This window comes from Macaca nemestrina, chromosome 11, assembly GCF_043159975.1.
Source record: "Macaca nemestrina isolate mMacNem1 chromosome 11, mMacNem.hap1, whole genome shotgun sequence".
NCBI classification, from domain to species: Eukaryota; Metazoa; Chordata; class Mammalia; order Primates; family Cercopithecidae; genus Macaca; species Macaca nemestrina.
This window is the reverse complement of record NC_092135.1, coordinates 85,308,466-85,327,557: the sequence shown is the minus strand read 5'-3', so window position 1 is coordinate 85,327,557 and position 19,092 is coordinate 85,308,466. Positions and strand designations below refer to the sequence as shown.

Sequence of the window (19,092 nt, the reverse complement as noted above, 5' to 3'; positions counted from 1 at the left end):
GAAAGGCAAAGTAACTAATTAGTAAGGGATGGTGAGCCATTGGGGATCAACAGTGGAATGCTGATATCACAGGTAGACCTGAAGAGAGAAGTGTTAGTGTAGTGAAATGAGCACTGGGAGGAGTCACCCAGTAAGAGATCTGATTTTGATTGGAGAAAAACAACCACTGCCAAAACCACAGCCTGGCAGAATAGAGGCAGCAGAAACAAAGACTCGAATTTATCTTTATTCCCATACTCTTATCTTTTTTTCCCCCATTAGCCAGATGCAGCAAATGTCTCAGGGCAAGGAAGTCTGGGTGAAGCTGTTCACAGACATCAGCCTCCTGTGGCACAGAGAGGAATAGAGGATGCATTAGCAGGGGGGTGGGAGGTGACAAACAAGATAAAACAAAATACTTATGTAAATTTTACATTATAATTATTATCACTTAATGTCAGTGCACCAATTAGACATTTTAGTGTGATTGCAGAAAAACAGAAGTCACATTCGATGCTTTTATTACACTATTATTATTTTTTATTATTTTAATTGAAAAAAAGTCTTGCTCTGTTGCCCAGGCTAGAGTGCAGTGGAATGATCATAGCTCACTGCAGCCCCTAACTCCTGGGTTTAACGGATCCTCCCACCTCAGGCTCCTGAGAAGCTAAGACTAGGTATACACTACTATGCTTGGATAAGTTTTTAAAACATTTTTATAGAGACGGGATCTCACTATGTTCCCCAGGCTGGTCTCAAACTCCTGGGCTCCAGGGATCCTTCTGTCTTGGCCTCCACAACTGCTGGGATTACAAGTGTATTACATTATTTGAATGAGAAAGTAAATTAATACAAACTAGCAATCTAGTATGCTTTGTCTCAGAGAGTATTAGAGATCATAATGCAATTACAGTCCTTCAGAGTGGTATTTTAGTTACAGCTGCTATTCATTTTTTTGTTGTTGTTATACTTTAAGTTCTGGGATACATGTGCAGAACATGCAGGTTTGTTACATAGATATCCATGTGCCACGGTGGTTTGCTGCACCCATCAACCTGTCATCTGGGTTTTAAGCCCCACATGCTTATTTCTCCTAATCCTATCCCTGCCCTTACTCCTGACTCCCCAACAGGCCCCAGTGTATGATGTTCCCCTCCCTGTGTCCATGTTTTCTCATTGTTCAACTCCCACTTATGAGTGAGAACATGCGATGATTGGTTTTCTGTTTCTGTGTTAGTTTGCTGAGAATGATGGTTTCTAGTTTCATCCATGTCCTTGCATAGGACATGAATTCATTCTTTTTATGGCTGCATGGTATTCATGGTATATATATGCCACATTTTCTTTATCCAGTCTATCATTGATGAGCATTTGGTTTGGTTCCAAGTCTTTGCTATTGTGAATAGTGCTGCAAGAAAACATATGTGTACGTGTATCTTTATAGTAGAATGATTTATAATCCTTTGGGTATATACCCAGTAATGGGATTGCTGGGGCAAATGGTATTTCTGGTTCTAAATCCTCGAGGAATCACCAAACTGTCTTCCACAATGGTTAAACTAATTTACACTCCCACCAACATTGTAAAAGTGTTCCTATTTCTCCACATCCTCTCCAGCATCTGTTGCTTCCTGACATTTTAATGATCACCATTCTAACTGGCATGAGATGGTATCTCATTGTGGTTTTGATTGGCATTTCTCTAATGACCAGTGATGATAAGCTTTTTTTCATGTGTTTGTTGGCTGCATCAATGTCTTCTTTTGAGAAGTTCCTGTTCATATCATTTGCCCACTTTTTGATGGGGTTGTTTATTTCTTGTAAATTTGTTTAAGTTTTTTGTAGATTTTGGATATTAGTCCTTTGTCAGATGGATTAGATTGCAAAAAATTTCTCCTGTTCTTTAGGTAGCCTGTTCACTCTGGTGATAGTTTGTTTTACTGTGCAGAAGTTCTTTAGTTTAATTAGTTCCCATTTGTCAATTTTGGCTTTTGTTGCCATTGCTTTTAGTGTTTTAGTTGTGAAGTCTTTGCCCATGCCTATGTCCTGAATGGTATTGCCTCACTTTTCTTCTAGGGTTTTTATGGTTTTAGGTCTTACTTTTACATCTTTCATGCATCTTGAGTTAATTTTTGAATAAGGTGTAAGGAAGGGGTCCAGTTTCAGTTTTCTGCATATGGCTAGCCAGTTTTCCCAACACCATTTATTTAATAGGGAATCCTTTCCCCATTGCTGGTTTTTGTCAGGTTTGTCAAAGATCAGATAGTTGTAGAAGTGTGGTGTTATATCTGAGGCCTCTGTTCTGTTGCATTGGTTTATATACCTGTTTTGGTACCAGTACCATGCTGTTTTGGTTACTGTAGCCTTGTAGTATGGTTTGAAGTCAGGTAGCATGATGTCTCCAGCTTTGTTATTTTTGTTTAGGATTGCTTATTCTTGGCTATACAGACTCTTTTTTTTTTTGGTTCCATATGAAACATGAAGTAGTTTTTTCTAATTCTGTGAAGAAAGTCAGTAGTAGCTTGATGGGGATAGCATTGAATCTATAAATTACTTTGGGCAGTATGGTCATTTTTATGATATTGATTCTATGCATGAGCATGGAATGTTTTTTCATTTGTTTGTGTCCTCTCCTATTTCATTGAGCAGTGGTTTGTAGTTCTCCCTGAAGAGGTACTTCACTTCCCTTATAAGTTGTATTCCTAGATATTTTATTCTCTTTGTAGCATTTGTGAATGAGAGTTCACTCATGATTTAGCTCTCTGTTTGTCTATTACTATTGTATAGAAATGCTTGTGATTTTTGCACATTGATTTCGTATCCTGAGACTTTGCTAAAGTTGCTTATCAGCTTAAGGAGTTTTTTGGCTGAGTCGATGGGGTTTTCTAAATATATAGTTATGTCATCTGCAAACAGAGACAATTTGACTTCCTCCCCTCCTATTGGAATACCCTTTATTTACAACTGCGATTAAGTTATCTATATGTGTGCTTGTGTGTGTATGTGATTTTTTTCATGTAAAATTCAAAGCTTCCTCATTCTTATACTCTTTTAAAATACAGATATTCTATTATTTAACTATATTTGCTAGCTGCAGTTTAGTATGTGGCTGTGTTGGATCACTGTTCAAACCATTCTCAAAATGTATCATCGTTAAGCCATTCTTGTAGAATTTATTATGACTTTCCATAAAATTTTTTCATATATCTTAATGTAGATTATAGTGAAAATTTCAAAGGCAGAGGCACTTGCTTCCCTTCCTTCTCCTACATTCTAAGGGCATGAGTGACATACGTGTTTAAGTTGTACCCTGAGACTGCCTGGCTTTGCATTCTGTGCACAAAAGAGTCAGCACTGAATCCTAGCTCTATCACAGCTGCCTGTGTATCATCTCAGACCAAGTTTTCTGTTTTATTTTTTTTTAACCTCTCTGTGTCTTTGTTTTCTCATTTGTAATGATGGAATAATAGGAATATATGCCTTACAGGGTATTATAAGGATTAAATGAGATATTTTCTGTTAAGTGATTTGGCACATTTAGTGCATAGAATATTATAAATTCTTGAAAAACTGCCTTCAAAGTTTCTTCACTTGTAGTTTCTGCATGATACCATGCTTCCACTCTGAGGAGAGCTCAAATAAATTATAATGTATTATTGGGCTACTCAGGAGATTCCAGAACAAATGCAAGACAATATTTTATTACAAAAGATCTGGCTGCACAGAGGGATACATGATTCAGACTTCTAAACCAGTAAGGTTCAGGAAGTGAAAGCACCTAGCAAATGCAAAATGTAATATCATCTACACAACCCTTGGAAACATCTGTTCATATAAACTTTGAGGAAGAAGAGTGAGGATGAAATACAGGAATATAGCCCATCAAGCTGTAAGAAAAGAAGTGAACATCCACATTATTTGCCTAAAACTTTCCATTTTGTTGGCCTAAAACAACATTAGGAACCTATTTTTCTATCCAGATAAATAATTCTGTCCTTGTTTAAGCTCCAGAGCTCCTCTTTGGTCCTGGCCAATTCCAAGCTCCTGGGAGGAGCCCTAGTAATTTCTCTCATGGTTATCATATGGTTTTGCACAACTTTTATAAATAAGATATTTTAATCACAGGTCATTCCACTCAGACTTCCTCCATCACATTTCCACATGAGCAGGGTGGTACTGGAGTGACTACAGCATTTTTGAGTCCTGTTGGGGGGAAGTTGAGAGATGATACATTTAATTTGGGTTCAGTGAGATATTTAGGTGACTTCCGTGCATAGTTAAGTGATTGTTTGGGAATGACTTCCAGAAACTCTCCTACAGCCACTGTATAGATTTACCCTGCTTCCTGTCATGACCCAAGTGTGGTATTGTGTTATGAAAATAGCCTGACGTGCCTACTAGATGTGTAAACTTTATGAGTATGGCAGTTAAAGGTTTCTTCTTTTCTACTGAACTATCTTTGCTTGAGGGTGGGAGAAATTCAGACATAGTTCTTCTAAAATTTAAAATTCTTCTTTAACTTTTGTTTAAAGTAAATGGAAATATTTACAGAAAATAAAGTAAGATGAGGGGATTCTAATTCTCAAAACTATGTTTTGTGGAAAAATAGCATGGAAAATAGCATCAAATTCATTCTAAGATAATTATTTATAAAATAGTTAATAGAATAATTAACTCTATTGTCAACTCTAGTTTCTAGTTTCCCATTTTAAATCAGACTTGCCATTTGGAGAAGCACTTTGCATTTAAAATTTTTCATATAATTGGGATCTAAATTGCAATGTTTCTACTGTGTTTTATAACTTATGATTTAATGTATTAAGATTATAAAATATTCTATATTAAGCAGATAAAAGATTATTGTTATCTTTTTTTAAAGAGCAATGGATGCTTAGGAAGGGAATATATTAGGATGGATGGAAAAACAGCTGACGTGTTCATTTGTTATGTTTCATTCTCACACCTGTTGAAATGGCTTAATCTGCTTTTGTCTTTATCGCATTTCTGTGTTTGCAAACATTGCTTTTCATAGATGTGTTTCCATTAGGATTATAGTGAACTGTATATTTTTGAAGCATATGTTCCATTAAATTTTCTAAAAATAGTGGAAGAATATTTTTATGCACGGTTACTTTTATGAGACGTGTCAATTTAGCAAATGCATGTTCTTTGTTATTTGTTTGCTATAATAAATGGGAAACTACTAGTTTTTGCAATTTTTAAACTGTGTGAATATAAATTATACTTGGTTAATAGTTTGAAAATTTAAGATTATTAAACAAAGGGCAGATGCCAGAACTAAGGGTGGGGAAAAAGAAAAGTGAATAGCAATTAGCCCCTATGGAGCTCTTCTGGAATTAATATTCATGATTCTATGGAAGGCATAAGGAATGGGCATAGAGAAAATGGACCAAAGTAAAAGATATAGAGTTGGTGAAAATAAGAAAGAGATAAACTCTAACTTGGGTGAAAATAAGAAAAAGATAAACTTGTATTATGTGAGAGAAAGAGAAATAAATATGTTTCAGTAGGACCCTGTTTGCTAAGTCACATTAGAGTGTCAAAGGTTTACGTCTCCCATCCAAAGAAACTACTGTCTCTTCGAGAAAGTTGTTAAGGCACAAAAATAGTGAATATTATGTCATTACAGGAGGTCTTATAGAATGTCAAATTACTTTAGCTCTAGAATGACCGGGGTTGAATATCAGCTGGTTCAAAGTTGCCTCATAAATAAAAGAGGATTACAGTGCTACTTTGGCGAGGTGTTTTAAAGATTATTGTTACAAGAAGAAACAGGAAAGTTTTTGGTTTGAAAGATGAAAATGGTTATTATGGTATAATATACATTTAGAATGTATGTCATATGGACATTATAAAGAGGAGATTCTTTAAAAATTAGCATTTTTCTATAAACAATTATTTTCTTTGATTTGAAAATGATCAAAAGCTTTAGATTTTAGACCACAGAATTTTTTTAATTGCATGTGAAAATGAGCTGAGAAAAACACTGAAATATTCCTCAACTGAATATGTTCCACAGTAATTATACCATGATTTAATTTTACTTTTTAAAAACTTGTTTAATAAAACTGATATACTTATTAAATTGATAAATCACAATTCCAAATATATAAATTAATATTTTAGGCAATAATACCCTTTAAAATATTCTTGTACATTAAAAATATTTTCAGATTTATACAATTGGAGATACTTGAATAATGCTTCTTAATATTAAATATGAAATGTTTTTCAGATGTCATTTTATTTTGTTTTTAGGTGAATCTTTTTTTCTTGTTAAATATTGTACGTGTTCTCATCACCAAGTTAAAAGTTACACACCAAGCGGAATCCAATCTCTACATGAAAGCTGTGAGAGCTACTCTTATCTTGGTGCCCTTGCTTGGCATTGAATTTGTGCTGATTCCATGGCGACCTGAAGGAAAGATTGCAGAGGAGGTATATGACTACATCATGCACATCCTTATGCACTTCCAGGTATGGCATTCTTGTTAAGAAGGCAGCTTGTGAAGTTTCGTATTAAATATACATATAACTTTAGTTTTGCTCCTACTTGTACAGCTATTTGGTTACAAATACATGTATCTTTCCATTTGGATTCAGATCATTCTATTTTTCTTTTACAGGGTCTTTTGGTCTCTACCATTTTCTGCTTCTTTAATGGAGAGGTATGGTAATTTATTTTATTCCTTTTATTATTTTATATTTACTATCTGTCTATCTATCCATGTATTTAAATGAGATAAAATTATAAATTCCCCAGGAACAACCATATTAAATTCTATTTCCATCAGGGAAAGAAACATAAAATCTCTTACCATAAGTTTAACTCGGGTTCTCAAATGCTCAGGTCATATTGGAGTTCAAAGCTAGGGAAAAGTCAACCTCACTTAAAAATATTTCAAAAGGTATTCATCTAGTCTTTTGAGATACGTTTTGAGTCCCATTAAGTCTGAGCTTTTCCCGAGATACAGTGCTAGGCAATCCCAAATCTCATAGAACATATACACTGTGATAGGAAATAAGATATAAGAAATAGGATCATCTCTTTTTTGCCTATCTTACAATGTAGGCCGCAGAAGCAACTTTATGGCCAATACAAAAGGATTTTAAAAATTAAACGCTCGATTATACAGGGAAGAAATTCAGTGGGTTAGGAAATTTAGAAGAGAATGCTCTAATTCATAACATGACCATGTACTCTTCGATACTTCTAGATTTTTATCCATGTGTTTCCTACTTGGGAAGTTTCAGGCATTTTGAAAACTGGTAACATATCTCTTATGCATACAAATGTGTTATAGCTCAGTAATTTGAGCTCTGCTGACTTAGCTCTTTATGTGTTTTTAATCTGCTCAACACAGTTTAACCTGTAGGAGGATTTTGGAAAAATTGAACAAAGTTTAGAAATCCAGACAGCAGCTGAGTGAGACACAGACACTTAATAACTGTGAAGCTTATCATAAAGCTTCAGATGGGGAACACTTGGGACCAGTTGGTAGAACCTATGATAACCATTCCTATAAAACAAATGAACATTGGAAATCATGCACACATCATTGAAAAACTGTAAAATGTTATTTGCTCTTACTTAAGTAATATTTTTACTTCCTCATCTTGGCATATAATAAAATTCAATGTTTAGTTTTTAATTAAAATATATTTCAAGTTCAACACATAGGTATTTATTTATATTATTATCATTTATTTTATCTATATTTATTTGTAATGAGGTGTAGAATTGTCACACATTGTAGACTATATTTCATACCTTTAAGTGGTACTTCTATAATTCTTCTGCTATACACAAGACAAGAGAAACTTTTTCTGAAATCAATGAGAAGCATAGACAGAGAATGCAGTTACAAAAAATAGATAAATCATTTGTTTGATAGTAAAATTCTAATAGATTTTATTATATACCTCTATAAATTTAATGTTATATACACTGAATTAGACAATCCTAAATGCCACTTTTATAGGATGTAATAATTAAATATAGATGAGAGTGATACGGACAACATGGTAAAGAACGTGCATGAAATAGGAAAGGTAGACCTCTGTATCTACAGAAACAGATATTAATTCTATAAAGTAATTTTTAAATATTCAAAACACACTCACTAGTAAAATATTTTGTAATAGGAGGCAGTGAAGAACAAACACAGCAATGCATTTAGACACCAAAGATGCTACTTTTCATCTTGGCTGTGATACTTTGGCAAATGCTGGCAAACTTCAGGAGCCTGTGTCTATCTTTCTTAAAGGGAAATTAAAGCAAGTTCTCTACACAGGTCTCAGAAAAATAAATACAGGCTAATAAAGATGAAGTTTTTAGCACCATGCCCCACTTCATTAGATACTCAGCATACTCATTATTTGATTTGTCAAATCACTTATTTTCAAAAATGCATGTGCAAACAGGAACATTAATCATTTTGGATCAAAATCCCAAATTGGCCCTTTTATTTAGAAAGAGTGCCTAGGGAATATCTAAAGTAATGCCTAACACTCCTGTTACACTCGATCTGTGTAAACAAAAGGGACACAGAACCTTGATCTTCTGCCATGTCCTAAAATTGAGAAAATTTTGACATTGGAAAATTACAATAATACAAAATCTTTGAGCTAGGCTCTTGCCAAATCTTTCGGTTCCTCACAACATTCTAATATCTGTTCCTTTTCTTCATCTCTGGAGATAAAATCCCTGCTTGAGTATGATTCATTTCTCAACTTAAGAAATACTATGATCCCTCCCTTTTTGTCTCAATGCCTCTTACTTTTTCCCACTCTCATAACATGAAGAAACAACTGCCAAATTTATTTTGTTCCAACTATGTCATGCACTTCTTAAAATCATTTGCTCAGGCTTAGTTTCCTTCTTGTTTTCCATATTAGGTCAAATGCCTGCCTTTAGTTTAATATTTGTGTTTTTTTCTCTCCCACCTTTTATGTACTTTTTAGCCAACATCTTGCTATTAGCATTTCTCACTAGTTAAATAAATGTGGCTTAACAAGTGCTTGGATTACTTTCATTTTATCCCTAGTGCCCTCAGACAAAAATGTGCCCTGTGATCATAAACTAAGGACTCTAGTCATCAGAAGGTTATATTTAACAACACCTGAGGGTAGATATTCAATCAGATGTTCAAAAAAGATTTGTTGACAACAATTAAACCCAAATCCTTCAGTGAGAACTAGGCAGACTTTTTATAAAAGCTTCGTATTGATTCACATTAAGGAGTATAAAGTTGGTTGCTTATTGGGTGTTAATGGGTATATAAAGTTGTAGTGTCACATTCTAAATATTTGCCTTACTACTTATATCATGGTCATGCATAAACAATAAAAACATTCATATCTTTAACAACACCCAGCTATCTTCCCTTACAATGGAAATTTGCTTGTTACTCTTCCCCATTGATTTTTTTCTCATTAAAAGTTTATTAAGAGTAACTGCTTTAATGTTGTATTTAACAGGTGTGATATTGTATTAGAGGAAGCAGAAGAAAAATGTAACATCCTTAGAGCAAATAACATAAACAAATAAGTCTACAAGGCCTGTGGATCTTTAATTAGGTTTATTTTTAACTATAGTAAGACCCCACAGTTCAGGAAATTGGCTTTCTATGGTTTTTCTGATGATTTAGTTGCAAGGAAGAAATAGAGTGATGACCTTAATCAAAGTAGATATTTTAAGAGCAAACAGTCATATATTTCAATAGCCATTTTCCTTCCAAATTGAATTTAAACTTTCCTTTTTAAGACTATAAGTACTAGACTCACAGCTAAGATATTATTTTCTGTCAGCTTTTTCTCAACCATTATACAGAATTTTTTTTTTTTTTTTTTTTTTTTTTTTTTTGAGACGGAGTCTCGCTCTGCCGCCCAGGCTGGAGTGCAGTGGCCGGATCTCAGCTCACTGCAAGCTCCGCCACCCGGGTTCCCGCCATTCTCCTGCCTCAGCCTCCCCAGTAGCTGGGACTACAGGCGCCCGCCACCTCGCCCGGCTAGTTTTTTTTTTTGTATTTTTTAGTAGAGACGGGGTTTCACCATGTTAGCCAGGATGGTCTATACAGAATTTTTTATACAAAGCTATATGCCACTTCCCCTCAACCAGAAATTATATTGTTTATGTACTCAACCAATTCAGCATTTAGTAACAAAATGAGAAGAAATTTATGAAACAAAAAATAAGGATAAAAAATATATATTATCAGATGTATCTAGATAATTGGTCAATGGTCATTTTTATTTTGAATCTCTGAATATGTATTTAAAATTCACAGTCTGAAGCCATTCAATTTTTAGTTTGCTCATGATTTTGAGGTGATTACATAGCAGATGTTATTTTTAAATTATCTTAATTTAGATATTTTATTTGGAGGATTTAGAATTACATTACTAAATTGAGAGGAAAGTTTAATTTTTGCAAGATAAATAAATTTGTTGCCTTATAAATGCTTTTATTTTCAAAGCACATTTACATGAATATAAATTATTTTCTTCAGATATGTTTACCATATATTTTTTAATTGAATTTGAAAGTCCTGAAGTTACTGAACTTCATCATCATGTAATTTTTAGTACAAAGTAACTTCATTTTAGTTATATAATTTTTGAACTATACCGTAGAGTGAAACTAACTGGTAATTTTAATACCTCATTTAATTTTACCTAAATACATTGTTGGCTTTATGTTTGCTCCTTCTTTTTTTCTACATGAAACGAGACAATAAACTTTGGGTTTAAGTGACAGAATATAAGATACTTTAACAGGAACTCTGAATATCCTGTAAAGCTGCAGACATCCTGGAACACCTATTTTCTATAGAATGTTTGTAATTGTAGGAATTGAGGTTTTATGTGTGTGCGTGTGTGTGTGTGTGTGTGTGTGTGTGTGTGTGTGTGTGTGTGTTTTAACCCATTAGACTAGGAAATAACAAGAAAGAAGTAAACCCTTTCTAAAGATTTAATATTGATTTGTATACATGGATATGGTGAAGAGAAAGTTGAGGAATTCTATATAAGTAGTACGAAGTTAAACAATTATACATGAGTACGTAGAAAATGAATTACCAGAAAATTGCTGTGAGATGCTCAGGTTCCCTTTGGAAAAGCACTGAAAGAGCCAAAGAACAATAGAGAGCTTGGGGAAGACCATTCAAAGCAAACCCACTCTGGGCAGATATAGATTGGGTCACAGGGATTTGGCAAACACATTCATAACCTAGAAGCAGGCTGCTCCAAGCCAGTGTGCCCACTCATCAGACCTGAAAAAGTCCAGGTACTTGAGCTAGAGATGTTTTTAAATATTCTCATTTGTGCCCATTGACTGACAATGAAGAAAATTCACTCTTGCGCCTTACATTCGATTATTACCAGTATTTTACTGTATAGGACCCACCTACCCCTGATCTCTAGCTTCAAACAGAGGGGAAGGAAGTCATTAAACTGCAAATTCATTCAGCAGAAGAGGATTCAAATATGTAAAAGTGGAGTGGTTACATTCCTAAATTTATTTTTCACAATATTCACCAGATGTATAATTATTTGTTCAACACTTTTCTTTCCTCTATGTAGTAAGCTCCATGAGGACAAATATCATGCTCCCTTTTTTGGAATGTAGCGCAATTTCTGGCATATGGGAATCACTCAAAAACAAACGTTGCTGCTATTGCCCTGCTGCTGCTGCTGCTGCTGATTTGTATTCTTCGTATCCTAACTTCTTTTCTTTTGTATATCTTTCTCTAATCCTGTTACGAATTGTCTTCTCATTCTATTAATAAAGACATTAATATAAAACTTGATGTTGTACATGAAATCTTGTAAATGGGGGTCCAGATTACCTATTTGTTTGGCAACAACGAATACATACGCATTATAAAAGCTTTGAAGACAAAACATGGCATGAAAAATATCAATGGAATGTAAAGTACGATGTAATTGTAATACATTTCCTAATGTAAAGATGGTACACTTAACTTAATTTTTTAAATTAAGTAAGAAAATGAAGCTATATTATTCACTAATTAACATAACTTGTTTTAAAAAAGCTCTTCTCCAAGACCTATTTAATTGTGCTTCAAAAACAATGTCTTCATTTCAATTAATGGGTTGCTCTTGTTCTTTCTGTTTCTTTTTGATTGATAGGTTCAAGCAATTCTGAGAAGAAACTGGAATCAATACAAAATCCAATTTGGAAACAGCTTTTCCAACTCAGAAGCTCTTCGTAGTGCGTCTTACACAGTGTCAACAATCAGTGACGGTCCAGGTTATAGTCATGACTGTCCTAGTGAACACTTAAATGGGAAAAGCATCCATGATATTGAAAATCTTGTCTTAAAACCAGAAAATTTATATAATTGAAAATAGAAGGATGGTTGTCTGACTGTTTTGTGCCACTCCTAACTCAAGGACTTGGATCCATGACTCTAAAGCCAGAAGACTTCAATATTAAATGGCTTTTTGAATATCATAAAGAAAAGCCTCACATGAAATTGGTAGTGTGTTGATAAGAGTGTAATATCCAGCTGTAAGTGGGAAAAAAGAAATCCTGGTTTGTAATATTTGCCAGTAAATACTCCCACTACGCCTGATGTGACACTACTAACCTGACATCACCAAGTGTGGAATTGGAGAAAAGCACAATCAACTTTTCTGAGCTGGTGTAAGCCAGCTCCAGCACACCATTGCATGAATTCACAAACAAATGACTGTAAAAGTAAATATACATGTTGGGCATGATTCTACCCTTATTGCCCCAAAAGACCTAGTGAAGGCCTATAGACATGAAGGGAAAATTAGCTTTTAGTTTTAAAACTCTTTATCCCATCTTGATTGGGGCAGTTGACATTTTATTTTGCCCAGAGAGTGCTGTAGTCCTTTTTGTAATGACCCTCTCAAATGGACAATACCAGAAGTGAATTATCCCTGCTGGCTTTCTTTTCTCTATGAAAAGCAACTGAGTACAATTGTTACGATCTACTCATTTGCTGACACATCAGTTATATCTTGTGGCATATCCATTGTCGAAATTTGATGAACAGGATGTATAATATGCAATCCTACTTCTATATCATTAAGAAAACATCTTAGTTGATGCTACAGAACACCTTGTCAACTTCTTCCTGTTTTACCACACAGCGGGAGGGAATTCGTACCTGTAAATATACATTTTGTCCCTTTCATTTCTACTGTAGAAACAAATTAGCGATCATTTTATATAAGGAAAATCAATGAAGGATTTCTTATTTTCTTGGAATTTTGTAAAAAGAAATTGTGAGAAATGAGTGTGTAAATACTCCATTATTTTATTTTACAGTCTCAAATCAAATACATACAACCTAGGTAATTTTTAAAGCAAATATATAATGCAACAATGTGTGCATGTTAATATCTGATACTGTATCTGGGCTGATTTTTTAAATAAAATAGAGTCTGGAATTCTATATTTGGTGACTATTTTAAAGACAACCAGATGCCAGCATCAGAAGTCTGAGAACTAAGAGAACAGAAACATCTATCATAAGATATATTTATTTTAAAAACACAAGGTCACTATTTTATTGAATATATTTGTTTTGATGACTCATACCTTAATAATAGGTGTGTTTGACATATTTCTTTTTTCGTTTTGACAATGAACTCACATTCTAATCCAGAAATTTTAAACAACTACTGTGATAAATACCAATCTGCTACTTGTATAGATTTTACCCCATTAAAATATTACTTTACTGACTTTCACTATATGAAGATACATAGCTTTGGAAATGTCCCAGGTTATTCAAGAAATATAAAAAAATAGAGGGACACAATATATATCATATACAATGCTTTAATATTTTAATAGAGCTACTGTATATAATACAAATCAGGGAAATACTTGAATATATCATTGAGAAAAAATTATTGTCAGATCTTATTTAATTATTGTCAGACCTTATTAAATAAAGATAGAAGAAAACCTTGCTAATGAACTAAAGTGAAATTTATATGGGATTCAGTTTCTCTAATGTTATTTTCCACTGAAATCTCTGAAGAACAAGAATGACTTCAATTAGTAAAAGTCAATTTTGGGAAAATCATGTGTATCTCTATTTTAAGTGTGTCAATCTGCTTAAAATGGATGAAACTAATGAATTACTCATCATAAGTTGTTTCTTAAGCTGTCAATAGATGGTGAGTTCAGAACTTATTTGAAATTGCTAAGAAAAATTATCTAAATGAGTAAGAATTAACATATAGAATGGTCTGGTCAGTACATTCATAATTTATGCATGAAAAAGTATTGTTTTGTTTCAAACATGAATTTCATAGCGAGCTGCCATAGAAAGGAACGCAGGCTGTTCTGGACCTTTAACTGCCTACATTATACAAAAATTCATTTCAATAAACTCAATTATTAGCTATTTATTATTCAAAGACCCATATTTAAATCCTTTGCTGACCATGTTGACATATATCAGCCTTCTTCTAGACAAACTGTGAAGTCAACCATCTTGACAGTAGACATTAAAAAATGTTGAATTATCAGAGATTATATTAAAATGAACATGTAATTTTCAAGTATTTTTGTTGTGCTTTCATAATATCAATTCTAGATCAGATTTATTTTATAGCCAGGGTTTATCTGTTGTAAAGTCTTGAGGAGTAGCAGTCATTCATGTTTAATCACTGTTAGTTTTATATTCATATATTTTTAGAATAATTTTAAATGTTAGATTCTTCAAAAGCTGAATGCTACTTAATACCTTTGTATCATACTCATAAAGCAAAGTAAATCTGACACTTTTTTAAAGCAAACTTCTTTGCTGTCAAAAAATAAATTTGGGGAATTTCTAGCTTTTAAAATGTAGATTTGTCATTTTACTGTGATTACTTGTGAGAGTCATATTTTAATTTTCTAAATTGTAATTTGTCATTTTCTTTCCTAAAGTTAATTTCCAATGCATTTATTCATAAAATATTCATTCTTGAATGCAGTGTTTGTTTAAATGTAATCCAATGTACATAGAATTAGTGGTGGCTGTAGTGCTGTATTTATTGCTTATAAATTTTTTAAAATGTGAACTTACTTTTAATTTTCTCTTGATTTTAATCTGCTAGTAGAAACCACTAGTTATCTGTAAAAATATATTCAAGATATTCTGATCAATTGTAACAATTTATGTTATGCCTACTTAGAGTATATCTCTATTTTTGATTGTATGAAAATATTAAAGTTATGAGTTAAAGTTTATTTCCACTGATATTTACTAGAGTGCCAAATAATCTAATTTATAAACATAATTCTTACATTAATCAATGGGATACTTCTCAAAATTAACAAATCTCTTAACAAAATATCTCTTTTGCCTTCCTTAAAGTCTTCAGTAAACCAGTAAATGAATTCAATAAACCAATTAAGAAAAAGTCATGATTTGTTTTCCAAACTAAAAAAATCCAAATATACTACGATGGATGCAAACTCCTTCTTATGCTGAAAGAAGAAAAAGGATGTCTCAAAATAAGAAAATGTTCAGAAATTCATCTCTTTTATCTACTATATTTCATTTTGTAGTTTTGTTTAAATATTAGAAAGAAAAATAAGTATTTAAAGGTAATTTTTAAAGAGGGCATATTCATGGCTCTCACACAAATATAAAATGAAAATGTTTCAAAGATTTTGTTTAACTCATTAATTAATGAAGGAACAAGTAAGATGTTACAACAATTCAAAGGAGAATTCAAAATATCACACTTATATGAGAATATTAAAAATGCTGAAATAAACTTAGTAAGTGCAAAACCACTCTATCCTTAGGACAATAATCAGTTTCATTCCACTTAATAATTAATTTTTATTTTTATGATCAAGAATAATATACATCATTATCTGTTTTCTGGAAAAACGCCCATTTAAAACACTTGCATTTTTTTCTTTTTTAAGAACACATTTTATTTACTGTCAATTACATGGCATACGTTAAAAAATTTCTTCTTTTTTTTCTTTTTTAAGAACACATTTTATTTACTGTCAATTACATGGCATAACATTTTTTCTTACAATCTCTCCTCCTTGTGATTATACTAATCTGCAAGAAAGAATATTCTTGATTAAAAATATTGCTAGTTTCATAAGGTTTGGCCTATTGTTGAGACAGGTACATGAGAGTGTTAATTACAATATAGACCTCCTCAAGTTGGTTTTACAAATCTAGAACCATACTGCACGTTTTAACAGCTTCATTGAGATATACTTCACATATCATATAATATTTCATATTCAAAGCAGTTTTTAGAATATTAGTAGAGTATATTTTAATATAGCCATAGAGACATGCTACCATCACCAATTTCATTATATTTTTACGACCTTGAGAAGAAACAGTGTATCCTTTAGCCATCACTTCTCTATCCCTCTATCTCTACTTTCATTCCAGCTATAAACACAACTAGTTTACATTGTCTCAAAAGATTTCCCTAGACTTTCATATAAATGTAATCTATAGTATGTGACCTTTTGTGACTAAATGATTTCACTTATAATGTTTTTAAAATTCCTTCATGTTTTGGCATGTATCAATGTTTCCTTTTATTCTATCGGGTGAACATACCACATTTTATTTATTTATTTGTCTGTTGATAGATGTTTGTTTTGCTTTTACCTTTTGGCTATTATAAATAATATACCTATAAACATTTGTTTGCAAGTTTTTGTTTGTACACAGTTTTCATTTCTTTTCAGGAATTTTGCAAAACAGCCAATCATTTTACATTCCCACCAGCAGTGTATGAAGGGTTCTGAATTCTCCATTTCTCTCAACACTTGTTATTACCTGTCATTTTTATTTTAGACATCCTAATGGATGTGAAATGGTATCTTGTAGTTAAATTTGCATTTCTCTGATGGTTAAAGATGTCAAGCATCTTTTCATATGTTTATTGGCCATGTGTAACCTTCTTTGGAGGAATACCTATTCAGATTCTTGGTCCATTATTAATTTGGTTGTCTTCTTATTTATATATATATATACTCACACACTATAGGTCTCTTTTCAGATACTTTGAAAATACTTTCTCCCATTCTGTGAATTGTCTCATCCCTTTCTTAATTGTGTCCTTTGATGCATAAAAGGTAACGTTTATTAAGTACATTTTTTCTTTGTCGCTCATGCTTTTAGTGTCACATCTAAGAATCCTTAGCCAAATTCAAAATCATGAAGAATTTATAGATTTGCTTATATATTTAGGTCATTGACCCATTTTGAGTTAATTTTTGTATGTGGTGTGAGGTAAGGGTCTAGCTTCATATATTTTTGCATGTGGCTATTTGTTCTAGGATCATTTGTTGCAAAGACCATTTTCCCCATTGAAAGGTCTTGGTATCCTTATCAAAAAACAATCAGCCATAGATTCATGGGTTTATTTTAAAATTCTATTTCATTTATATATATATATATATATATATATATATATATATATATATATATATGTCTATCCTTGTGCTCAAACCACACTGTTGTTATTACCTTTGCTTTGTAGTGAGTTTGAAATCAGAAAGTATGAATTCTTCTATTTTATTCTTCTTTTCCACAATGTTTTTGCTATTCTGGATCTCTTGTAGAATATACTAAATGCATACTATAGTATATATACTATAAATATGAATATAAAATATAAATATATAATATATATTTGGTATATATAATATATAAATTATACATATATATTTGTATGTAATATACACATTATATATTTAGTATATGTAAATATATATTATATATCTTTATATACTTAGTATATATATTATATATTTATATATAATATAAATATATATTTTTATAAATATATAAATATATACTTAGTAGAGACAGGATTTCACCATGTTGGCCAAGGCTGGTCTTCAACTGCTGGCCTCAATTGATCCATCAGCCTTGCCCCCCAAAAGTGCTGAGATTTGTGTTGTTTTGATATTAGAGTAATACTGACTTCTTAGAAAGTTGGAAAGTAGTTCCTCCTCTTATAGTTTTGCAAGAATTTGTGAATAACTGGTATTAATTCTTCTTTAACAAATTCAGTGGTGAAGCTATCTAGGCCCTAGCCAGATGTAGGTAGTTTTCTAGTTACTCATTTAATCTTTACTTAATAAAGGTCTATTCAGATTGTCTATTTCTTCTTGAGCCAGTCTCAGTAGTTTGTTTTCTTCTGGAAATTTGTCCATTTCATCTAATTTATCTAATTTGTTAACTATAAAGTACTGAGCAACCATTATGGTTACAAATTTAACTTCTGCCTCGAAGTTTTAAAATGGAATATTTAATTGGATTTTTGAAAGCCTATATTATTTGCTATCTATGACATTAATAAACTATGCACAAAAAGTCAGACTTCATCTGCTATGTCTATAAATTTGAATATATTTCTCTTTCTCAAAGTCCCTAAAATTTATTGTAATCTCTAGCATTCCTGAAATTGACCTTCCTTCACCTATAATTCACCTATAAGGCTAGAACATGGAGCCAGTTACCAGGCGATTTAGATACCAGGCCAGTGTTTCCGGGAGAGCATTGTAGGCACAGGCTCCGTAGAATAGCCAAACTTTGTTCCCCAATATGACCATAATTTGATGACCGTTATTCTGATACATGACATTCCACGTAAGTCCTTTAGTGTATAATCCATTTTTCCCATTATATAGTGGTAGAAAGGATGGTACATTCTTACTGGAGTTATGCAATTAACAATATTATCATGAAAAGTAAGGATATTTAATGTTTTTCCCCTAACATTCTGAGGCGAAGTTAGAATCTACTATTATTTCTAAACGCATTATTTCACTTTAAAAGCAATATTTATAAAATTATTGTGTGTTAGAGATCCTAAGATGAGACAGAAGGGTTTGAGCTATATATCCAGTAAGTAGAATATGAAAAGAAAATCAACATTTCACACAAGTAACACAATAAAATTGCCCTCATCAATTGTTTCAGTCTTATGAAATTAATTACTGTTCAGCTGGATCTCAGATTAGCAATCTCATGAAGCCATCTCCTGTGCAACCAAAAAAGCTAGATACCAGAGAAAAAATGCTCTCAAAATCCTGGT

At 32.4% G+C, this 19,092-nt stretch overlaps 1 protein-coding gene across 2 annotated transcripts in view; it reads left to right on the top strand.

The window, feature by feature from the left end:
- Window positions 1–16,686, top strand: part of LOC105468251 (calcitonin receptor like receptor) — a 106,752-nt gene extending 90,066 nt beyond the window's left edge. For both annotated transcript variants that reach the window (XM_071073032.1, XM_071073031.1), the window contains 3 exons: window positions 6,259–6,477; window positions 6,627–6,668; window positions 12,154–16,686. In XM_071073032.1, coding sequence (XP_070929133.1) covers window positions 6,259–6,477; window positions 6,627–6,668; window positions 12,154–12,369 — 477 coding nt within the window. In that variant the 3' untranslated portion in view covers window positions 12,370–16,686. The remainder of the gene's footprint in view (window positions 1–6,258; window positions 6,478–6,626; window positions 6,669–12,153) is intronic.
- The last annotated feature ends 2,406 nt before the right edge of the window (window positions 16,687–19,092 follow it).